This window comes from Talpa occidentalis, unplaced genomic scaffold (assembly GCF_014898055.3).
Source record: "Talpa occidentalis isolate TD23 unplaced genomic scaffold, MPIMG_talOcc4v2.1, whole genome shotgun sequence".
NCBI classification, from domain to species: domain Eukaryota; kingdom Metazoa; phylum Chordata; class Mammalia; order Eulipotyphla; family Talpidae; genus Talpa; species Talpa occidentalis.
The window spans coordinates 99,641,017-99,666,821 of record NW_026555331.1 but is presented as its reverse complement, the minus strand read 5'-3'; the positions used below and the strand labels follow the sequence as shown (position 1 = coordinate 99,666,821).

The window sequence follows — 25,805 nt, the reverse complement described above, 5'->3', positions numbered from 1 at the left end:
AAGCACAGGAACAGGAGGATGGCACAGAACTCTTATTTAGAAAACACAACAATTTTCCTATCCAAATTGGGCTTTATTTTTTCTTTATTTTTTTAAATGGGAATCACCAATTATTCATTTTTTAAATATTTCTTAAAAATGAAGTACCAGTTTCTTATATTCTTGTAATTTTTGGACAATATAGGATTTCTCCCCTCAGTTGTGGTCACTGTGATTCTCCAAACACCAAAGCACCCACAGTCCTCCAGCATAGTCCATGTGCATCTGACCCTCATTTTCACTGCTCTCCTTTTCACTCCACCTCCCCCTCTCCCTTCTCTCTAGGATGCCTCAGATCTATGGTTAGCTCTCTAGGGTTTAAAGTCTGTCTTTATCTGACACTATGTTTGGTTTCTCTGTAACATGTCCATAGTATGTTTCTAAACAATAAACACTTCTCAACTGACAGGCAGTTTAAATGAAAGAGTTTGGATATATTTCATGTATGAAGGAGTTTGTATATAGAAAGTAAAAGTGGAACTCAAAAAAAAAAAAAAAACCACTTACAGGCTTTCTTAAGTATCTTCTAACAGAAAGGCAGTGTTACACAGCAGTTGAGAGTACTCTGGTATGAAACAAACCTGGATTTGAGTGTTGACTGGTTATACTACTTGTGTGACCTTGAGAAAGTTATTCAGTGACCTTATGCTTTTTTCTAACCTATAAAATGAAAACATTAATGTCTACAGTATAGGTTGTTATGAGGATTTTATAAAGAATGCACATAAAGAATTTGGCTGAAAGAGATACTCAGTCAGGGGGTTATGACTATTTTACCACTACACTTACCTCTAGTTGAATGTAGACTTGCTCAGGCATCTTCTGGCCATAGGTTTCCAAGAGTGTGATAGTTTCTTTTAGTGGTTCAAAGAGCTCATCAGTAGCTCGCTGTCGACTTCTTACAGCCAGAAGATGCCCCATAATGTCAATTAAACCATCATGATCACCTTCACTCAATTCTCTCTGAAGACCAGCATCTGTTTCCTTTATAAATTCTTGTAGCTCATTCAGACTATTAAATATATACACACATCCATACATAGACACAAATTAAGCACATTAAACATTTAGAAGGGCAAGATTTCTGAAAGTATCCTATTTTCATTATTTGCCTAATTTAACATTACTTATTATCTCCACTTATAAAACTGGCAACTTTAATGCTTCTAAAACTAGTATCTCAACTTTAGAAAGCAATCAGGTGTTAAAAGCTGTAATGCTAAATACCAAAGCACAAAAGACTACCTGTCAATGACAAATCTCAAAAGATGCTCCTGAAACATCCAGCTCCATCTCTTAATAATGTTCAGCAAGCTCACTTTGAAAGGCTTCATGTCCACCTTGAACCAACTATCAAACACTCTGAAGTCATCGAAGTTGCTCATCTGAACATACAGAGCTTCATAAATATCAATCTGAAATTGGAAATAAAAAATAAGAATTAATTGAATCTAAAGTCAAACAACTACATTAAATGCAAAGGGGTTTCCTTGCCTGTTCTTTGAATTGTTCTAGAGTTGGTGGCTGTTCAGGTATTTCTTCGCTTGCATGAGCATCCAAATCATCAGATGATAAAGTCTGGCCATACAAAAGAAAATGCTTCATAAACTCAGTCCGGTCATCCACCCAGAGGTAAGCATATGTGTCCAGGGTATTTCTGAAGTCCAAAACTCTGCTGATAACGTCCACCACTCTCTTCATTATTTCCTGCCTGACCTCCACCAGACCTAACATGTTATCCATGTCATTCTAAAGGAGAGGAAAACCACATGCTTATTAAAATCAGTGTTACTGTAACAATTATGTGAATATAACATTATTCAAAGCAATCCTTCAAAGGGAGAGTGGTTGTTAATACCAAAAACTATGTTGTTTTTTCTAAATTCTCCTTTTCCTTCTGTTCCCCAGCATTCCAATTTATTTTAGAACCATCAATATAAAAGCTGATGGCCACTAAGAGTGCAAATACCTGATAATTTTCTATTTCCAGATGTCCTGCTACTCGCTTCATTTGGGAAGACATTCTGAAACTATTGCAAAGCATTTCTTCTACCAGATCATAGAAGCCATCCCCAGCCTCTCTTTCTAAAGAAGGTTTAAACAGAATTTCTGGGGGCATTAAGATCATTTGTGCTTGAAAAAATGGTGCAGGTTTCAACTGTTTTTCTGTATTCATCAGAAAGAAGTCTAAGTCATGCATTATAGCTTGAAAAAAGCCTTCTACCACGATATCATCGATGAATTCTACATAAATCTTCCAGGTATCCAGAGAAGGATTGGCATTGAAGAGCTTCCTATTTTCCTGCAAACATACAAATATGAATGAGTGAATATAAATAATGAATATAAAAATGCTTTCTATTCCAATGATTTGTTAAAGAAAGAACTATACTTTTTGTGAAAAAAAGGGGTAATTCAATTGCCAGGTTGCAGAAACTTAAGCTAGACAGTTAATAGCAAAGCAGAATTTAGTAACATTAATTCAATTATAAAATACATTCAAAAGTCATTCTTTAAAGGAAAAATCAACAGAATGACTGCTATCTTCAAATACTGACCAGTGGTACACTAGTTCCCAATGCATTCTAGATGTATTAGACCTGGGTTCTACTCTTTGCTGTTGCTGACTCTCTATGCCTTTGGATTTTGTCTTCCAGGACCCTGCCTATAAATGAAGTTTCCAAAACTGGTCCTTCAGAGAACACTGTCCTAGGACAGCCAAAGATCACAAAGTCAATCTAGTGTTATGTTCTCAAGGCCATCCCTGGAGACTCATGGTGCACACATCACACATTAAAGTCCTTTTAACTTTGTTGAGCCCAGGTAATTCCAAAGCTTTTTCAAAAACAAAAATGCATAAACAGTTGATGAGGCATCCTAAATGTCACAGGATAATACCTAGCAATCCAGAGAACAACAGTGAATGGTCAGTGGCATGACAAAGATTACTGCTTAAAAAAACCGAATTTCTAGACACATCAGAATACCTCTTCTCGGAAGTATTCTCAAGGCTACTCAGGCCTTCCACAAGGCCTTTGTGGGAATCCTGCCCACTCCTTGACTTTAGACTTCTAGCCTCCAGACTCAGTGAGAATAGATGCTGCTATTTTAAGAAACCCCATTTGTAGTACTTTGTAACAATAGTCCTCCCATGCTATAAGGCAATGATCAAGGAAGAAGGGACAAATTCTTTGTCCTAACAAATGATGTTAAGTAAGGAAAATGAAAACTTTCTTTAAAATCTCGGACAACCTTAGAAGCTTTGAAACCGAAACTTTGAAATTCATATTCATTTTTTTCTTTTTGCTACACATGCTCAACACAGACTGTTAAGCATATGCAACTCATCCTCTTGTGTTTTTCTCTCAGGATGCAGGACACTGCCCCTTCTGATTTACTAACACCATTTCAGTCATTCCTTCACTGCACCTTTAGCTGGTTCTTCTTCCCCTCAGTTTCCTGAGGGTGGTAACCCCCAGAGAAAAGTTCTACTTTAATGGATCTCTTTCAGTGTCCTGCGCAGGATCTTTCGATTCTCGCTCATCCCAGGGATGACTTTAAGGCCAGTTCTTAGACCTCGTCTCTATATACAATTAAATCCTGTCAGATCTCCCCATGTGCATGCCTTTTCATATCACGAATATGCTCCTGACTTCCGATTATATGTCACTCAGATGGACCTCACTCCAGAACTCCAGACTCACATTTGCAATCCTAGCCTGCCCAAAATTTCATGTTGGACAGGCATCTCTAACACATCTAAAAACCAAATCCTGTTTTCTCCTAAAAAATATGCTCCACCACAATCTTCCTCATTATCAATAAAGGGAAACTTCATTTTTTCAGCTGCTCAGACAGAAAACTTCAAAGTCAACCTTGACTCTTTCTTGACTCATCACAGCAAATCCTGCTAGCTTTCCCTTCAAAATACATCCAGCATATGACTGCTTTTATCACTACCACTGTGACCCAACCCATCACTCTTTCTCACCTGGATTATTATAATAATCTCCTAATAATCTTCCTGTCTACCACTTTCTAGCTCCCCTGTGGTTTACACTCCACAGGAAATATTTCGAGCAAAGTCTCTGACTGCTATTTCCCCTCAGAGTAAAAGCCAAAATTCTCATAACAACCTTTCAATCCTATGTGATGTACTCTTAGTTGTCACCTACCACAATTACCCTTGCAAATTCCATTCCAGGTCTGCTGAATCTCTAACTGGTCCTCAGGCCAACCATGCTCCTGCTTCAGTGCATGGGATACTGTATTTTTCACCATCTGGAACTCTGGTCTCCTTGTTAGAGGGAAAAGGATGTCCTAAAGCTAATTCCATACAGGCTTTGTGGACTCCATCCCCCCCCCAGGCCAAAGCCAAAGACACTGGGAACTCCAAATCCCATCACCACCAAAGGGAAGGTGGCTGGGACCTGAGGGTGGGGTTAAGCAGCCAGGTTGGTATAAAGCCAGACACGTGGGCTTTGGATGTCCCCCACTGGCTCTCTGCCAGCTCGCAGCATCCAGCCAGCTCTGAGAATGCCTTTGGGATTCCAGGTCGGCGGATCAGGTTGGACGCATTAAAGACTTTATTTCCCTATTTTCTCCCTGAGTTGTACATTTTCCTTATTTCCTTTTCCCTTGTAAATAAGCCTTTTATTAACCTTTTGTGTGTGTGCCTGTAGTGGAGTTTTTTTTTTTTTTTTTTTTTTTTTTTTAATATTAAATTTTATTTTTATATTCCCCCATACAATTGCAAACGCCCCATTCTGACCCCAATCCTTCCCCTCCCGCCCCCCACCCCCAAAAAGTGTCTCTGGTTCATAGTTTTTTGTTGATTTTGATTTTCACTTTCTTATATTCATTTTCCTGGTCCCTTATTTAAGTTTTCTAGATTCCTGCTATGAGTGAGACCATCCGGTATTTTTCTTTTTCTTTTTGGCTTATTTCGCTGAGCATGATCCCTTCCAGTGCCATCCATGTTGCTGCAAATTGCATGTGTTTATCTTTTTTGAATGCTGAGTAATATTCCATGTATATATGTACCACATCTTCTTGATCCAGTCATCTATTTTTGGGCATTTGGGTTGTTTCCAAAGCTTAGCTATTGTAAACAGTGCTGCTATAAACATAGGAGTGCAGGTGCTCTTTGGAATTGATGTTTCTGTGTCCTTTGGGTAAATACCTAGGAGTGGAATTGCTGGATCATATGGAAGCTCTATGTTTAGTAGGTCCAGAAATCTCCACACAGCTCTCCATAGTGGTTGGACCAGTTTGCACTCCCACCAACAGTGCAGAAGAGTTCCTTTTTCTCCACATCCTCGCCAACATTTGTTGTTGCTAGTTTTTTTAATATGTGCCATTCTCACTGGTGTGAGATGGTATCTCATGGTAGTTTTGATTTGCATTTCCCTGATTACAAGTGATGTTGAACATTTTTTCATATGTCTGTTGGCCATTTGCATTTCCTCTTCAGAGAAGTTTCTTTTTAGCTCTTCTGCCCATTTTTTGACTGGATTATTTTCTTTGTTGTTGCTGAGTCTCATCAGCTCTTTGCAGATTTTTGTGATCAGTCCTTTATCATTAGTGTTGGGTGCAAAAATGTTCTCCCAGTTGGTGGGGTTTCTCTTTGTTTTTGTTATTGTCTCTTTTGCTGTGCAGAAGCTCTTTAATTTGATGTAGTCCCAGCTGTTTATCTTTCTCTTCACTATCACTGCTTTGGGTGATGTGTCTGTAAAGATGTCTTTGATGTGCAAATCCCGTAGTGTTTCGCCTATATTTCCTTCTATGTATTTTATGGTTTCAGGTCTTATGTCTAGTTCTTTAATCCATTTTGAGTTGATTTTTGTGTATGGTGTGAGGTAGTGGTCAAGCTTCATTCTTTTGCATGTAGCGACCCAGTTTTCCCAGCACCATTTATTGAACAAACTTTCTTTGCTCCAATGCATAGTCTTTGCTCCTTTGTCAAAGATTAGTTGACCATAAATCTGTGGGTTTATTTCTGGATTTTCTATTCGATTCCATTGGTCTGTATGTCTGTTCTTGTTCCAATACCATGCAGTTTTGATGATTATGGCTTTGTAGTATAGTTTGAAGTCTGGGAGTGTGATGCCTCCATTTCCTTCTTTTTTTTTCAGTAGAGCTTTGGCTATTTGGGGTTTTTGGTGATTCCATATGAATTTCATCAATAATTGTTCTATTTCTTTGAAGAATGCCATTGAGATTTTGATTGGAATAGCATTGAATCTGTATATTGCTTTTGGTAGGATGGCCATTTTAATAATGTTTATTCTTCCAATCCACGAGCAGGGGATGTCTTTCCATTTCTTTGTGTCTTCTTCTATTTCTTTTAACAGTGTTTTATAGTTTTCTTTGTATAGGTCCTTTACCTCTTTTGTTAGATTTATTCCCAAATATTTGATTTTTTTTTGTTTCGATAATAAAAGGGGTGGTTTTTTTGATTTCTTCTTCTTCAGATTTATTGTTTGTGTATAGGAAGGCCACTGACTTTTGCGTGTTGATTTTGTATCCTGCCACTTTACTGAATTGATTGATGAGTTGAATTAGTTTTTCTGTGGAGATTTTGGGGTTCTCTATGTATATTATCATATCATCTGCAAATAGTGATAGTTTGACTTCTTCTTTTCCTATTTGGATTCCTTGGATGTCTTTCTCTTGTCTTATTGCTCTGGCTAGGACTTCCAGTATTATATTGAAAAGCAGTGGTGAGAGTGGACATCCTTGTCTTGTTCCAGATCTTAATGGAATTGCTTTCAGCTTTTCACCATTGAGAATGATACTGGCTGTTGGCTTGTCATAGATGGCCTTTATGATGTTGAGGTATGTTCCTTGTATCCCAAGAATTTCAAGGGCTTTTATCATGAATGGGTGTTGCACGTTGTCGAAAGCTTTCTCAGCATCTATTGATATTATCATATGGTTTTTATATTTCTTTTTGTTGATGTGTTGGATAACGTTGATTGATTTTCGGATGTTAAACCATCCTTGTGCCCCTGGAATGAATCCAACTTGGTCGTGGTGAATTATCTTATGGATACATTGTTGGATTCTGATAGCTAAAATTTTATTGAGGATTTTTGCATCAGTGTTCATTAGGGAGATTGGCCTATAGTTTCCTTTTTTGTGTTGTCCTTATTCGGTTTTGGTATTAGTGTAATATTGGCTTCATAGAACGTGTTTGGTATTGTCCCTTCCTTCTCAATTTTTTGGAAGAGTTTGTGAAGGATAGGCACTAATTCGTCTCTGAATGTTTGGTAGAATTCATTTGTAAATCCATCAGGTCCTGGGCTTTTGTTTTTGGGGAGGTTTTTAATTACCATTTCAATTTCGCTGCTTGTAATTGGTCTGTTTAGGTGTTCTATTTCTTCTTTATCTAGCTTTGGGTGATTGTAGAGTTGTAGGAATTTGTCCATCTCCTCTAGATTGTTGAACTTGTTTCCATATAACTGTTCATAGTAGTTACTGATTATTCTTTTGATTTCTGCTGTGTCCGTTGTGATTTCTCCTCTTTCATTTATGATTCTGTGTATTTGTGCTTTCTCCCTTTTTTCCTTTGTGAGCCTGGCTAGGGGTTTGTCTATTTTATTTATTTTTTCAAAGAACCAGCTCTTGGTTTCATTGATCTTTTGGATTGTTTTTTTAGTTTCAATTTCATTTATTTCTGCTTTGGTTTTTATTATTTCTTTTCTTCTACTGGTTCTGGGGTTTTTTTGTTGTTCTTTTTCTAGCTCTTTGAGCTTCGAGATTAGGTTGTTTCTTTGAGTTCTTTCTTGTTTTTTGATGTGAGCTTCTATTGCTATATATTTTCCTCTTATTACTGCTTTTGCTGCATCCCATACATTTAGGATATTGGTGTCCTCCTTGTCATTCAATTCAAAGAATTTTTTAATTTCTTCTTTGATCTCCTCGTTAGTCCAGTGGTCTTCCAGTAGTGTGGCTTTTATCTCCATGAGGTAGGATAGTTCCTTGCCTTCTTTTTATGATTTATTTCTAGTTTGATGCCTTCGTGGTCAGAAAAGATGGTTGGTATGATTTCAATCTTGGTGTATCTGTTGATGTTTGTCTTGTGCCCCAGTATGTGATCGATCCTGGAGAATGATCCGTGTGCGCTTGAGAAAAATGTGTACTCTGTTTTTTTTGGGTTTAGTGTTCTATAGATGTCTGTTAAGCCCAAATGCTCTAGGTCCTTATTTAGAGCTTTAGTTTCTTTACTTATTTTTTGTCTTGTTGATCTATCCATTGTTGATAGTGGTGTGTTGAAGTCTCCCACTACGTATGTGTTTTCTCTGATGTCTGTTTTCAGAGAGGACAACAGTTGTCTGATATATTTTGGTGCTCTTTCGTTTGGTGAGTATATGTTAATGAGTGTTATTTCTTCTTGAAGTATTGTCCCCTTAATCATAATGTAGTGACCATTGGGGTCTCTTTTTATTTTTTTGAGTTTGAAGTCTGTTTTATCTGATATAAGTATAGCTGTTCCTGCTTTCTTTTTTGGCCCATTTGCTTGTAGGATTGTTTTCCATCCTTTGACTTTGAGCCTATTTTTATCTTTTGTAGCTAAATGTGTTTCCTGGAGACAGCAAAAGGTTGGGTTTTGTTTCTTAATCCAGGCTGCAACTCTGTGTCTTTTTATTGAAGAGTTTAGTCCATTTACATTTAGAGTTAATATTGATATGTTAGCATCTGTATTTGCCATTATGTTTGTCTTTCCTTTGATTTTATTTATTTATTCTTTTAATAACTTTTTTTTTTTTTTGGTCTTCTTTCGTTGTTATTCGTCCCTCTGAGGTTCTGGCTGTAGGATTCCTTGTAGTATTTTTTGGAGTGGGGGTTTAGTCGCAATGAAATTCCGGAGTTTCTCTTTGTCTGGGAAGGTCCATATTCTTTCTTCATGGAGGAAAGAGAGCTTTGCGGGATAGAGTATTCTTGGTTGGCATCTGTTTTCTTGGAGTCTGTTGACTATGTCCCTCCACTCTCTCCTTGCCCGTAGTGTTTCTTCAGAGAAGTCTGATGTCAGCCTGATTGGTTTTCCTTTGAATGTTATCTGTTTCTTCCCTCTTGTCAGCTTCATTATTTTTTCCTTGTCCTGGATTCGTGGGAGCTTTACTATTATGTGTCTTGCTGTGTTTTTCCTTTCGTCGTGGAAGTTTGGTGTTCTTCTTGCTTCTTGTATATCAATTTTCAGCTCCTTCTTCTCATTTGGGAAGTTCTCTTCAATTATATCCATGAATATTTTCTCTGTTCCTACATCTCTCTCCTCTCCTTCTGGAATTCCTATAACTCTTATATTTCCTTTACTCATGGAGTCAGATAGTTCCCGAAGTCTTTCTTCATTCTTTTTCCTTCGTACTTCTCTTTCCTTTTCTGTTTTGGTTCTTTTTATTTCTGTGTCTTCAAGATTACTTATTCGTTCTTCCATTTCATCTATTCTGCTTTCATTGCTTTTCCCAGAGTTCTTTAGTTCCTCCATTAATTCTTTGATCTCCTGCATTTCTCTTACTTCCCTCTTTAGGGACTCAATTTCCTTCTTCTGATCTATCACTTTTTTAATCATGGCAATTTTAAATTCTCTTTCTGGAAGGCTCAGAAGTTCTTCCAAGTTGCTGTCGTTGCAATCTGGGGAGTGGTTTTCTTTTTGTGGTGTGCTTCTTTCCTGAGGAGTTTTTAGGTTGCGTGTGGTTCTTCTACTCCCTACTGTCTGTTTTCTAATTTGTCGTATGCGTTGGGACACTGTGTTGCTCGGACTGACTGACATCTTGGGTGAACTTCTCCGCTCCCCTCTGGCTCTTCCAGGAGCCATTTCTGTCTTCTGGGGGAGCTTTCTGCTGGTTTTAGGCAGTTTTTACTGAAGAAATGTCCCTGTTCTCAAATGGCGAAGCGGGATGCAGTCCCTGTGCCTCCGGTTTCAGGCACACTCTTCTGAGCACCCGGTCTGCCCCGGACGTGGGTGCCTGCTCCCTCTGTGGGCTCAGACTGCTGGTCGGAAGGGGCCTGGCGTGGAATAACTTCCCGGCTGGCCACTGGGTCCTCCAGAAACCTTCTGCCCTTTTCAAGCAGTCTTAAGAAATGTCCTGTTTTATAGGGTGTTAGTGACTTTTTTTTCCTGGTCGCTAGGTGGCGCCAGAGATCTCTCCTATTGTCCTTGGGGGCTGTTTTTCGCCTCCCCCCACCCCATGGGACAGAGAACAGAGCGGGAATGGTAGGGTACACCTCAACAGCTTTGGGGTGCTGTGTCTGCCTTGTGCCCCACCGTCGTGGAGAACCCACGCCCCGAATTTTCGTGCCCCGGGTCTCAGTTCAAAGCCCTCAGTTCCAGGACGCGGGCTGTAGCCCAGTTCAGTGGCGCGGGAATGGCGCCTTTTGCACAGCTCCCGTGCCTGGGCGCCTGGTTCCTGCTCACTCAGGGAGGGACCTTCACCTCAGTGAGGACCTCCGTGCGTCTCCCCGCAAGCCTAGGTCGTCTCCCCGCAAGCCTAGGTTGCAGGCGCGGGGACCTGGGCAGTCGCGATCCAGGTCTGCACTTGCTTTTCAAGCTCCCGGAGCGCGCCGCGTTTCCGCGCCAGCTTACCGGCAGCCCGGGCTGTGTGCGCGTCTCCCGGGGTCTTTGTTCTTCTCTAATGGCGCCCGGAGCCGTTCGCTCACCGCCGCGGCGGATCCTGCAGGGTTCGCCTCAGCTCCCGTTCACGGGGTGTGGTGGCTGCAATAGTTCCTTTCCATTCACAGTCCCGCTTGCTGCGTCGTTTGTTCTTGTGGGCCGTTTTGGTTTGTTGTTTCCTCCTCTTTGCCGGTCGGAGAGTGCCGCCTCTGTGGGCGGGGGAGGGGAGCAGGGTTCTGCGCTTCCCTCCCTTCTAGTCCTCTTTTATGGCCAGTTTCTTCTTCGGGCAGTTCGCTGGCGTCACCCGTTTATCTTCCGTGTCCCACTTCTCACTGGGACCTGCCGCTTTTCCTCCCTATTCACTTTTTTTAATGGGAGATCTTACTCGCAGCGTCTCCTCACCGCCATGTTGCTCCGCCCCCCTTGTAGTGGAGTATTAATAAGTCCCTTTGAAGCGTGCAGGTGAAGACCCACAGCCAGGCAACCTGTTCAATATTGGGGCTGCCCTATAACAGCCTGATATCTACATGACACATTTCCTTTTCCTTTCAATCCTCCCCTGAAATGTTTCCTTAGTAAAGAAGTCTTTCCAACTACCTCATATAAAACACCCCCTCAATTCCCTGTCTACCTGCTTTATTTTCCACTATTACACTTATTATTGACATATAAAGTATTTGTTATTTTCTCTCCATCTTCGCTGACTAGAAAGTAAGCTCCATGATTCAAGGGACACTTGTTGGGGGTAGTGAAGGAGGTGGGCAGGGGTTGTTGATTTCATTTTTCTGCTTTCACATATTTTTGTTTTATTTTTCTCCTCTTAAACTGATAAACCTAGACTAGTGCCTGTTACTGTTTCAATAATGCAAATATTTATTTAAAGTGTTATTATTACCACCCTCAGGAGATGCTTGAGTTTCACATGAGATGAGGTAAACAAGATGGCTGATACCTGCAGGCATTCAAAAGATGTAATCCTGACAAAGATAAGGATGCCTTCTCTAGCCTTTGTTTCTTTAAAATATCTCACATTCCAAACTCTTCCCTCAGAATGAGAGTAGTGAGAATTACAGAAACTACAGGAAAATAATGTAAATTTCCTCATTTTAAAGGCTTAACAAAACCATACACAAAAAATTTCAGTCCAGTGAAAGAGTCCTATTACTGAGTTAAATACTTTGCTCTTTTCTAAACTACATGAAAAGTTTTGAAACCTTAAAAGCAATTACCTCTACCAAGCTGTGTATTTTGCAGCCATCTTCTTGGATGAGCTTGTATTTTTTAGTGAACAAATCGCCCTTGTCCTCCAAAGTGAAGACAGCCTCCCTTCTGTGCTCTCTCCTAGGAAGGAGCAGGCACTCCGACCAAGCCCTCATCATCTGCTGGATCACATTCACGTTGCTCTGCGTGCGCTCCACTCGGTGCTGCAACTCTGTGGTTGTCGCTTTCACCTGCTCCACGTACCCCCAACAGTCATGCTGCCATGTCAGCCCTGTCGCCACTGCTTGTAGCTGCTCATCAATGGCACTGAGCTCATCTTTAATCAGGGGGTATTCAACTTCCAGAAGAGACTGTTTCAACTTATTATATCCTTGCACAAGAAGTTCAAGAATTCCAATGTACTGAGCAAAGAAAACCCCAAAACAAAAAAAAAAGTACCAAATATGTTAAAGTTATTTAATCGTAAAGCCAAAAAAGTATTGTCAGGTTATATGTTAGCAATTAAAATTCAAAATACATCTATTCAAAATATGCACCTAATTTCTAAAATCACAAACCTTTAAAATAGTGTTTCTTTTTTCAAAGATGGCTAATGCTGAATTTGGTATGTCTGACTTCTTCAACATCAAAAGATATTTTACTTCTCTCAAAACAGCCACTAGCTTTTAAAAGAAAACAAAGATTAGTACATATTTTAAGAATCTCATTCTAACACAAGTTAGAATCAAAACACTTAAAATTTCATCCAATGATGACCACATTTCCAAATTGTCAAAGTGAAAAGGCTTTTGTTTCATCTGCTTTTGAAAAGCAAAACTCATACATTCCCTTTGCTGTGTAATTAAAAATAATAAAGGTATAAATCAAACTACGACCCACTGCTAAAAAAAGAATTTGAGCAAAAGATGGCAACATAGGCACATCAAAATGTGGAATGGAAGGCCACAAATGGATCCCATTCTTCTTCCAGAAATGTCAGTTCTGTCATAACACAAAGAAAACACAAACTTGTCCCAACCTGTTTGATATACTAGGGAGCAATGTGAGTACATCACAGGTTTTATCTTTGCTTATCCACAATTTCATCAGCAAGCATACTAGGTGAGTGCTGAATACTGCACCCAACCAAACCCAAAGGCTTAGAAATATGCAAAATCCTCCCATGCACACATCTCAAATAACCATTAGGTATCTCAGCTCACCAGTATGTGATGAGCCACATTCATCCACATCTATTGTAAGGTCTTATGTGGTTTTTCAAACAATCCTCTTTTTTACTTCACAATAATGCACAAGTTGCAGCGTAAATATCAGTTCTTTGTCAGGAGGAAATGTCATTTACTAAAATATTTATGCATGACCTAACCTTTTTAAATGTAGTAAGCTATGCAACTGTTATTTTTTAAATTCCTGTTATTTAATGTTATCACTGACACAGGTTTTTAAGTACTATACCTCTCACCCCCATTTTCCCCATAAGCCCTGTGTTTTTATTGTGCAATTTTCACAGTACTGATTTATGGGAATGCATGTATCACGCTGTGGCACACTGACTGTATCCCTAAATCACAGGTCCTGTTATTGCACAGATGCCTAAGAAGGTACACCAATTTTTCTCAAGTTATCACTCCATAGGTTAACTAATACAATATTGTTTTGTATCTTTATAATCCCCTCAGGTAGAATCATTGAAATCATTCCAAAAACATCTGAGGAATTTAGTTTCTATAAATTGTTTTTATAAAATCAGAAGGAGAGGAAATCCTTAGTTCTCTTGGTCAAATACTTAAATGTGCTGAGATTTAGAAATAAAATTAAGTGATATTTTAATATTTTGGGGAAATGTCAAAATTTGGGTACAAATTATGGCTATCAAACTTAAGGAGGATAATTTTCCTGCTTCCTAAGTATATAAATTTGGACTGCCGAAAAAGAATGCAACCACTAAAAGGAAATATCTGATTTTCACTGTCCAAAAATTCAACCAGAGATTTAACTACTTTTTCAGTCACAGAGACTTTATAAATAGATATTCTTATATACATGCCCTTTTTCTTTTTTTAAAAAAAATTTATTTATACAAGAACCAGGGTGCAGACCAGATGTGCGGGAGGGTGAGAGGATTCACCAGAGACAGAGTGGGGAACAGAACAGGCAGATTGACTGAAATACACTGCTGAGGGGAGCAGCGGGCGAGACAGGAGAGGTCTGCTGCGCCATTACCTGCCCTTTACTCTAAAGCATATTCATGTAGGTAAATAGAAAAGAGCTTATTTTGCACCTCATATCTAGCAAGTTTTCAGACTTGGAGATAGGTTATTTAATATATATATATATACATGTTTATACATACATACATGTGTACATATATATATAAACACATACACACACAGTTGCTACAGGAAACATGAAATTTCTGTTAATTATTCTGGAATAACAAAAGATTTGTTCAATAAGGTAATTTTTCATCTGAATTACTTAACTGTTAATATTCTGACATTTATATGCTCTTTGCTTTTCTAAAAATTGTTTTATAAAAATTACCATCAATTTAACCAATGTATTCAAGCTTATTGTCCCTCTGAAAATAATTATGACAAAATTACCCTTATTTTCCCAAAGAATGGCAAAGTCTCTCATTCCTTACATTCTGTGGATTCCCCAATACTTAACTTACATGATGAAACTTTAACTAGGAATACTGGTATGTGTGTTACAAATATATATAATTCAAGCCAGAAAACAAATGATAAAAGACTAATGAGTCAATGCAGTTGAGCTAACAAAGTTGTCAGCTGAATACTTCAACTTATTAAGTATTCCCAAGTGCCAGACACTATGCTCGCCATGCAGAAAACAAAAATGAAGTGAAATGGATCCTACTCTCAAGTAACTTATTATCCACTGATGGTGGGAGTGGTAAATAAACAATTACAAGGCAAAATAATAAAACAAAGATCTATTAGAAGTCATTTATAGTTATATTCCTTATAGCACATTTTCCCAAAATAAAAGTAATGAATTATCAGGAACATACTTAATAATAAATGGCATCTTTAAAAATATCTTAAAAACATTAAACCCCTACCTTTGGGTCAAAGTTCACGCTGAGAAGACCATTTATGGCACTGAATTTAACCAACGGTTGATTCAAATTGAATTCACAGATTTCATCCACGTTACTTTTCCATTCATTATAGATATGACTTTCAAATTGGTCTAGCAAAGATGTCATTTCAACATACTTCTGATAAACTAAGGCATCTTCAGGACTTTCCAGGAATCTGTAGGAATATAGTTTTTCTACTTTCCTACACATTTGACAGATTTCAGCTAACTACTTTACAATAACAAAATGCACAGTGAAAAACATAATAAAATACACTATAAAAATCAGAAGAGAAATAATGACCCAATAATGCTTTGAATGGGCTTTGCGTCAAACGATAAATAAATAATAGGAAATAAATGAAGCTCCAATGATTTACTAAATACTAGTAACAAGATACTAAGTCCTACAGAGAAAAGAGAAATGTACAAAAGTCTGTAAAAAAAAAAAAGTGTTAATTATTGAAGAAAAAAAATAAAAGGCTACATACTGTGTGTGAAAAGTAAAAGTACCTGAAAACATGGAAATAGAAGAAGTTATGAGTCCCATTAAACATATTCTAAAAGCACAGCAATACCTCCTCTCAGTGAGCTCAGCCAATGAAAAGAGTAAGGTAGAGGTTCTTTACATGTTAAAATGAACAACTAACCTCTAAAAATTGTGTCATTAAGATAATTTTACCACTTACATGTAATGCAGAGATGCAAAACTTGACCAAAACATTTGAAGTCGTTCAAGGACCTCTTTAGCCCACTTGATATTTCCTGAGGCAAATGGCATATTTTTATTAAGAACCACATTTCCATGTTCAATCTGCAAATTGATATTTTGGTGAAGAGGAAGACAGAACTCTAATCAGAGTGCATTCAAACCTTGTAAGCAATTGTTCATTTTGGTACTTTTATGGTACAAATATATGAAACACATCTGGTAAGTAATTCAATTCGTAGGAAAGTGATGGGCCTAAAGCAGTTTCTTCATCTCCATAAGGAAACTAAAGTGTGAAAGTTTTACCATCTCACACCTGTGAGAATGACTTACATAAAAAAGACTAGCAACAAGTGCTGGCAAAGATGTGTCAAAAAAAGAACCCTTATACATTGTTGGTAGGACAATAAATTGGTGTAACCATATTTGAAAATAGTATGGAGGTTCCCTAAACAATAAAAAACAGAACTGCCACATGACACAACAATCCCACTTCTGGATATCTAGCTGAAGAATACAGAATCACTAATTCAAAAAGGTATATATTAGTGATTCTATATTCTTAGGTTATCTACTCTCTCAGTAGTGCTGTGCAGTAAAACAGAGGGATGCATGTATCAGTAGTGCTGCAGTAAAACAGAGGGATGCATTAGATATATATATGCACATATATATGCACATATATATGCGCATATATATCTAATCTATATATATGCACATATATATCTAATTTATATATATGCACATATATATCTAATACATCCCTCTGTTTTACTGCAACACTACTGATACATGCATCCCTCTTTTTTACTGCGCAGCACTACTCAGAGTGGATAACCTAAGTGCTCACTGAGAGATGAGTAGAAAAAGAATATATGACATATAAACACCATGGGCTACTACTCAGCTATTAAAAAGATGAAATATTGCTATTTGCAGAAAAATGGAAAACTCAAGGGTATTATGCGAAATGAAGTCAGGAGGAGAAAGATATATATTGGATGATCTCACCTACACATGGAATATAAGGAAACAAAGCAAATGAATACAACAAAATAATAGACCAGTGACTCTGACAATAGAACTAAAGTTGCCAGCGGGAGAGGGAGGATGGTAGAAGCAGGTTGGAGGACTTTAATGGAGGACAGTGATGTTCTTATTTTTGTTTAATAAATATTAAAAAAAGAAAAATTTCAAAGGAATGGTATTCAAAACTTCAAGATTATAAAAGAAAAAAAAAAAACTGAGGATACATTGCAGACTAACAGCCATGACAAAGGAACACATGATTTGGACTTGGACCCTTTTCTCTAAAGGACATATTGGGACACAGGCAAAACAGTGGGACTTGAAGATTTTATACTGGCAATGTATTAGTGCTGATTTTCTGATTTTGACGATGATACTGTTATCTATGAAACTTTTTATTTGCAGAAAATATCACTAAAGTGATTTGAGTCATGGAGCATCTAGCTGGCAACCTACTCTCTAATAGCTCATGGGAAAAGATTCTCGGGTCTGAACAAGAATATAAAAATATTGCCTAAATCTAAATGTTATACTTTGAGAATGAGTCCGCTTCTTTGCTGGCCAAATTTAGACCAAATAAATCTTTCTGGATATCTTCAAGAGTAAAAAAAAAAGAAAATGTAAATGTTTGAGTGCTTGTATCTGATCTTCAGAGATCATTAAATACAGTTCCAGCTGATGGCCATTATGCACAAAAACAGTACTGTGGATGTGCTTAACTTTATCCCCCACTTACCTGTTTCATGTGTTCATTATACAATTGCTTACACATATCCAACTCTGCATTAAACATGTGCACCAGTGTACTATAATGTGGGCTGAAAATTTCCATGACAACTGGTTTCTCTAAAAAATTTCCAAATACGGTCAAAAGCTATAAAAATCAAAGTTAAAGAAAGGTTAGAACTATGGATTTTTAATACTAATACTCAGCTCACTAATTGCCCCATTAAACCTTTTACCTGGGTAGAGAGAGCAAAAATCTAGAACCCTAGAAATATTCTGCAGTGTTTCTAAATCTAAAACCTACTTCTGTGCCTATCCATCCCATAAAGCAAATTCTAAAGGTCAGTTGCATTCCTCAGTGGAAAATGAAAGGAGTGAGAAATGAACCCTTCTGCAAACAATCTATGTGCAATTTATACTTCCTCCTGGTGGGCACCAGGAAATGTTTTAGAAAATGCTTTGTGATCTAAGTACTAAGCACAATTTCTGTATCTGAATATCCATAGTCCACACCATTAATAATTAGATGGAATGCACCAGTTACAGTGACTGTCCTGCCCATGGCCACCCATACTCCATACCACACTTCCCAGTGACCCCCAGAATGGTAGACTTGGACAGCAGAGGCGGTCTGTCCCAAGACAACCATTCCACAAGTGGACAGTTCCTTGGATGTGCATGTCCAGGCTCAAACCAGTGGCTTCAGTTAATTAGAGCCTCTTTCTCAGAAGGACAATTCGGGCATGGCAGACTGAAGCTAAGTCAGCAAAATTTTGTGCAAGCAAACTACTAGCGAGCAGAGGAAGCCAATGAGGAGGGAGAGAAGAGAGCAGACACATGAACAGGACCACATCGCCAGCAAGCAGTAGAGTGAAGGTCCACAAACTCCTAAGTTTATTCCATGGAACCCCCAGATCTCAAACTAACCTTTACCCCCAGTTTCTACAACACCAAGCTATCTGGGGAGCCTAACCTTGGATTCCCATTAGCCTCCTGGCTTGTTTTCTGCTTGGAGTCTTCTGTGTGCTAATGTGAAGCAGCTTTCCTTGCAAGAAAAATACTGTAATTAATCAAATATTCTTGCATAACCAATGCTTATATGGTGCTGATTATGTACCCAGAACTATAGTCTTAAGAATGCACGTTTCACATAAGGAAACAGTGATGGGGATGGAGTAATATGCACCCCAACACACAGGCTGAAGGCAGAGCCACCACCTGACAAGGACAGTCTGGCACCAGGGTCTGCTGTGCTTCCTGTGAGGCCTCTTATCCACCAAGGTAGTGTTTAAAATTTTGTTACTTGTTCACTCTGTGTGGTTTTCATAAAATGTTAGTAGGCATGTTATATACAGTAGAAACCTGGTAGCCTAAGTTTGTGCCTTATAAGCAAAGGAGAGGGTTTTGCTTTTCCTCTTAGGGAAACAGGATCTATTCTCCAAATTTTGTTATTACAAAGCAGCTTCACTCAAACATTTTATAAACATTTACAAAAACCAAATTCACTGAGGCAAAAATCAACACAATGAGAATACAAACTGAAATGTAATTCTAAACAGATCTGAGGGACCAATTTAGATATCCACTGCCTGGCCCCCCTTTTTTTCCCTGGTAATATAATTTGTTAAGTACTGCAGAAACTAAGTATTTTGAGTCTGCTTGGTTAGCTGTTACCTAGGAAAATGCAAATTAATAACTTTCCTTTCACTACCACAGTTTTGAGTTTGGACTTGACATTAAAATTCAAAAACACCGCCACATAGATTTAACCAAGAACACATACTCTGACAACAGTAGGGAAAACACATTTATTTCACAACTTTTGTTTTCAATCACTTATCATATCAACCGCAACTGAAACAAATCAAGAAGCTTCCTAGCTACATCTCCTCTTGCCTACCTGGTATGCTTAGTGAGACTTAACTCCAAGTGTAAGAGAGGAAAGAGAAAATGTCACTCGAGGAGGTTGTAAATCACAAAGCAGTATTAAGAAAAGCCTTAACCCTTTAGGCAATATAAATGGTCATAATTTTTCAATATCAGATATATAAAAACTACCATCCAGGATGAGAACAAAGGTCATTTAACCTCCTGCTTCCCTGTCATGGTAGAACTAAGAGTGACTTTATGAAGAGTATAGACTTTGTCCTTCACATCAGCCTCAAAAGGTTCAAGATTGACTCCCACTATGTGCTTCATTCCTATATATTCCATTTGAGATCTGTAAGGTTTACCCTCATTTTCTTCTACTTCTCAGTTCCATTATGTAATATCGCTTTTCATAACACTGCTCAAAGTAGTACCTATTTATAGTTTTCCTAGCTTGGCTGCTTTCAAAGATATTTTTAATCTGTTGCCATCTGAACCATACACACTTCACCATTTTATAGTTTTCAATTATATTGTCCGAAGACTTTTCTGATACCTTTTTGTCTTACAAACTTATGTCTACCTTCATGTAAACACAATGTAAACTTTAGGGAACCACTCATTAGTATTTGTGTGTGTATGTGTGTGTGTGTGCCAACACCACAGGTTTTAAAATACGCTTTTATACTACAGTAAAATAATGTTTGATTCCAGTGACTTTCCTGAGCACGTCTTTTCTAAGAGCAGGCATTGAATCATGGCCCTCAGAGAACAGTCTACAAATATTGATTCCCTAGGACACAATAGTGAAAGGCCAAAGTTCATTATCCTATACTTACAATAGAAATCATTTTCTCCCTAAATATCCAACCTATAATTTTTTCCTTTGCCACTTACTCTTCCTGCAGTTTACCTTTCTTAGTGTGTCATTTCAGCATGTTGATTAGTTCTAGTCTCAAGCACTCAAGTGCCTGCTTTATATACAGTACTGCAAAAGGCAATCTACATATAATGAGAACGGTAAGATGATGTTCCATCCCTACAGAACTTACAAAGGCAGAATCTCATATTTTCCAGTGGACACAATGCAAGTATGTTGAAAGTTAAAGAAAAAAATCTGACATAAGGTAAGATAAAGTTGTTTAAAAAATAACTGGCATGTACTAAAATAGAAACCATATTAATGGTTGTGAGAAGGAAGAGACTCAAATTAGAAAAAATGCAGTTACTTCTGTAAATGTGATTTCTTTCTTCCAGTTATTTCTAAAGAAGGAAAGTAGTTCCAGTAACAGAGAATATGACTGACTACTACAAAGCCATTAAAAATAATATTGTTGAGGGCCTCCCCTGGTGGTGCAGGCGTTGAGCGCAGCGCCTGTGAAGCTGTCCGCAGCCTCTGCAGTGCTGGTTCAATTCTGGCCTACCTGCGAGGATCCCACATGGTGCAGCAGACCTCTCCTGTCGCACCTACTGCTCCCCTCAGCAGTGTATTTCGTCAGTCTGCCTGTTCTGTTCCCCACTCTGTCTCTGGTGAATCCTCTCACCCTCCCACACATCTGGCCTGTACCCCAGTTCTTGTATAAATAAATAAATCTTTTAAAAAATAATATTGTTGAATTCTGTTATAAAAGCAAGGGAAATAGGCTTCCCCTGGTGGAAGAGCAGTTGAGCGCTGGGCTGTAAGGCTGCCCGCAGCCTCTGCAGTGCCGGTTCATTCTCTGGCCGCCAGTGAGGGTCCCACAAAAAAAAAAAAAAAAAAAAAAAGGCAAGGAAAATATTTATGATTTGCTGCTAAGTAAAAAAAGGTTCCTAGGATCAGAATATATCACTTTTGTTAAATATGTAAGCATAGTTAGCTCAAAAAAAGAGTAGTAAGAATTAAATATAATAGTAATTTCTGGGAGATGGACTTACAAGTTGTTTTATTTTATAACAGACTATATATAACAACTAATACCATCTCAGTTTCATTGAAGAGCTCTTAAAAATCAAAGAACTATTTTATCTTTGAGAATTCTCCAAGTTGAAATGCTTGACTGGGACCAGAAGACATGAGCAGCATTCAACACCACCTGACCAATTAATTTGAATTTGAAGGGCAAAATAAAAAAAAAATCTCATATAAAATGTGTGTGTGTTATACCATTTTGCAATTTCATTTTCAATGAATTAAGCTCATCATTCTGTAGTCATGTTTCTTCTGATAATGGTTTCAATTCCTCTTGTGGGATGTCACCTAAATTTTGCATTCACTTGCAATTCTTTGACAAGCAAGTTTCACATGGTTTCCCTGTTGCCCATGCTATAAGCTTTCCACTGGAAAGACTAGGAAGACACTTTTCTTATATACAACTCTAAAAACATACATAGCCTAGTTTACCAGTTCTACAACAAACATTCTCTCATGTTTTAACAATTCTGGAATTGGACATTATATAATCAATGGCATCACAATTCTCAGCAGCACTTTTCTTTGATACACAAAATGATGATGTATCCAATAGTCTGTGGTGTCTTATGCCTGAGAAATTTAGTATATAAATTGCTACTTGTTTCAGTCAAAGCAATAAAGTGGGCTGGTGAATATAATGTGCAAATAATGGCAATAGAAAGAAATTCTTGAATTAACATTTTCATCACTCAATGTGGTTTAATTTTGAATAGTATTTTGTTAGTCATGCAAAACTTGCTGTAAAGGTAATGAAAACTAAAAGACTGTGAATACAAGAAAAGCTCAATGGTTAAACATCCTAAAACTGACCTTGTCCAAAGTAAACTTCATTATTCATTAGTGCATTATTCAAAGTTTATAATTCAGTGAGCTATGAAGAGAATGTGACCAGTTAATAGTTTACCTGGACCAGAAAGAACATATTCATTCCATTCATCTAATAGTTTGATTTAGTCATTAATGGAATTTTTTATGATTATTTCTTCAGAACTAACCTTAAATGCAGCTTCTAAACCATTACAGTTAAAGAAACCTTCACAAAGGATTGTCCCAAGTCTTCTGTCAAAATCCAAAATTTTGGATTTAAACACGACATAATCACTTTCAAATTCCTGCCAAATGCAAAACAAAATATTAATAGGAAAGAATCCAGTAGTGAAAGTAGTAATCACAGGAGCATGATGACTCCCCCCTTCTTTGAATTAATCAATTTTTTAATAACGAGAGTCCAGAGAACCTCAGGATGGAGCTATTTCTGAGTAATAGTTCACCGTGGGGGCTTACAGGGGCCATTGTATGTTTAAGTTTATCAGTTCAGACCACATATCAGTACTTTGTCAATCAGTCCTTCTTCCTCACAAACCACTTTACCAATAAAACAGCAGAGCTTTACAAAAAATTTAAAAAAACACCTACTCTCATCATAACTTTAATATATCTTCAAGCTTAGAGATTTTTAAATTTTGTTTTCATGGAGCAAAAAAATACCTATCAGGAAATACTCTTGCTTTAAGGGAAAATTAAAATCCACTGGTCCATAAGAAAGTATCATCAAAGCAACAGCAAGACAGAATTCTCCTCTTACATTTTTCAGTTTCCTATTAATGTGCAGTTAATAACCCTGGTTTCCTAATCCATAACCACCGACTCCCATAATTAAGAAACTGAAAATAACTAGCATCCTAATAGCATTGTAATTCACAGTCTTCTATGAAGTCATCCCAGAAATTCAGAAATAATAATAATTTGTAGTGCACGCCTCTGGAGTACACTACACATTTGAGTCCTATGCTACCTCCATAAACAATAATAGTAACGACAACATGTATTCAACTCTGTTTTAAATACTTCATATTATCAACTCAATTCTTATAACACATGACATAGGAAATTCCTCCCCTCCCCCATTTTATAGATAACAAAACAGAAATTAAGTAGCTTGCACACTGTCATAGAGTTGGTATATGACAAGGTCAGAATTTCAAGCCAGATAATCTCACTCCAAAGCCCACATTCCAACAATGACATTTCTATGCTTTTGTAAAGGAATGAGCCTTATGCTGAATTTAACATGCACTGAAAAATATTATAACAAAGTTCTAGCACACTATGACAAATACTGCAATACTATATTTAGCATCAAGAGAAATCTCTGTTTCTCTGAAATTGGAGCCAACAGCTCTTCTTTCAAGGATCACTGACTTTTAAAAGTAAACACAACTTTCCAGCAAGTTGTAACAAGCCTAACTTATGACAACAAAGAACAGGCAACTTAAGATCCTCAAACATATTTGAACACTGACTAAATAACATTTCAAGGAAGTGAAAAAATGCTAATCTCTATCCAGGAGATCTTTCTTTTTCAACCTTTGTTTTTTTAAATCATGCATTCAAACAAATTCTGAACCACTGATGGGAACTTTCCCATAGGAAGTCCCACAAGCTTAACCAAGGAAGTAAAGGACCTGTACAATTAAAAGTATGACATTGTTGAAACTGCAGATGATATAAAGAAATGGAAGATGTTCCCTGTTCATGAATTGGAAGAATTCATATTGTTAAAATGGCCACCTTACCCAAGTGATATACAGAGTCAATGCAACCCTATCAAAGTTCCAAAGGCATTCTCCAAAGAAATAGAACAAATATTGATGAAATTCATATGGAACCACATAAAATCTCAAATAACCAAAGCTCTCCTGATTAAAAAGGAGGAGAATGGAGTTGTCATACTCCCAGACTTCAAAACACATAATAATTAAAATAGTATAGTACTGAAACAAAAACAGACACACAGACCAATGGAATTGAAGAGAAAACTCAGAAATAAAGCCACACACATATGGACAACTAATCTTTGACAAAAGAGCAAAGAATATGCAAAGGATAGTTTGTGCAACAAATGGTGCTAGGAAATGGGACTGCCACATGTAAAAGAATGAAACTAGATACTACCTCATACCATGTACAAAAAACAACTCAAAATGGGTAAAAGAATTGCACATAAGACCTGAAACCATAAAATATATAGAAAAAATAAATAGGTAAAACACTGCATGACACACATCTCAATAACACCTGTAAAGATTCATCCCCCAAAGGGGCCTCCCTGGTGGCGCATGGGTTGAGGACAGCACTATCAGCTGTAACCAGCCACTGTGGCACAAGTTCAATCCCCAGCCAGCCAGGGAGCAGCCCACATGGTGCAGGAGACCTCTCCTATCTCACCTGCTGCTCCCCTCAGCAGTGTATTTTAGATCTGCCTGTTCTGTTCCCCACTCTCTGGTGAATACTCTCACCCCCCTGTACTTCTGGTCTACACCCCAGTTCTTGTATGCATGAAATAAATAAATATTTTTTTAAAGATTTATTTATTTATTTATACAAGCATTGGGTACAGTCAGAAGTGCAGGAGGGTGAGAGAATTCACCAGAGCCAGAGTGGGGAGCAGAACAGGCAGACTGATGAAATACACTGCTGAGGGGAGCAGCGGGCACTGCAGGGTCTGCGCACCATGTGGGACCCTCACAGGCGGCCGGGGATCTAACTGGTGCTGCAGAGGCCGCAGGCAGCTTCGCAGCCCAGCGCTCAACTGCTGCACCATGGGGGAGGCCCAGTAAATAAATCTTTTAAAAAACAAAATACTCATCCCTAAAGCAAAGAAAGTGAAGGAAAAGATAAACAGTTGGGATTACATCAAACTAAAAAGCTTCTGTACATGTAGAATCTTCTATGGTGAAAAAAATAAAAAGCTTTAGTATAGCAAAAGAGACATTAACCAAAACAAAGAGACACTCTACTGATTGGGAGAAAGTTTTTGCACTGCATACAAATGATAATCAGGGACTGTTCACAAAGATCTACAAAGAACTCACACAACTCAACAAAAACAAAGTAAACAATTCAGTCAGAAAAATGGGCAGAAGAGCTAAAAAGATGCTTCTCCAAAGAGGAAATGCAAATGGCCAACAGGTACATGAAAAAATGTTCAACATCACTTATAATCAGTGTAATGCAAATCAAAACTACAATGAGATACCACCTTACATCAGTGAAAATGGCACATATTAAAAAACTAACAACAATGAATGTTGGCAAGGATATGGAGAAAAAGGAACTCTCCTACACTGCTGGTGGGAGTGCAAACTGATTCAAACACTATGGAGAGCTGTGTAGAAGTTCTTCAAACAGAAGTAAGCAAAAATGTGAGTTAAGGTTTGGCACAGTGCCCAGTACCTAGCACTTGCTCAGTAAATATTAATTAGCTGATAAACAGAGACTAAGTGGAACCAAAGGGTGTCCCTCAAGAGTAGCCATGCTTAGTTCCTCACCATCTGGGGAAATTTAATCAAGTAGCACCTCAGGGTGTCAGCCAAACAAAATTGCCAAGTCTACAATTAGTTGTTAAACATGAACAATTAAGGAAGCAAGTCTCTCCCTGCTATTGTCTGTATCTCAAACAGTCCCACAGGATGAAGTCAAAGAAAATACCTAAAGTGAACTCTCCATTTAATAGTAATAAGAAACCCAAAAACACATCT

The 25,805-nt window shown here is 37.8% G+C and overlaps 1 protein-coding gene across 1 annotated transcript in view; it reads right to left on the bottom strand.

Annotated features, from left to right (window-relative positions):
* The window catches only part of DNAH11 (dynein axonemal heavy chain 11), a 304,261-nt gene that overhangs the window by 250,901 nt on the left and 27,555 nt on the right, over positions 1–25,805 (bottom strand). Inside the window, 10 exon segments of the mRNA XM_037508957.2 lie at positions 829–1,051; positions 1,285–1,454; positions 1,534–1,788; positions 2,009–2,341; positions 11,881–12,273; positions 12,430–12,534; positions 14,961–15,156; positions 15,670–15,794; positions 17,455–17,592; positions 22,260–22,376. Coding sequence (XP_037364854.1) covers positions 829–1,051; positions 1,285–1,454; positions 1,534–1,788; positions 2,009–2,341; positions 11,881–12,273; positions 12,430–12,534; positions 14,961–15,156; positions 15,670–15,794; positions 17,455–17,592; positions 22,260–22,376 — 2,055 coding nt within the window.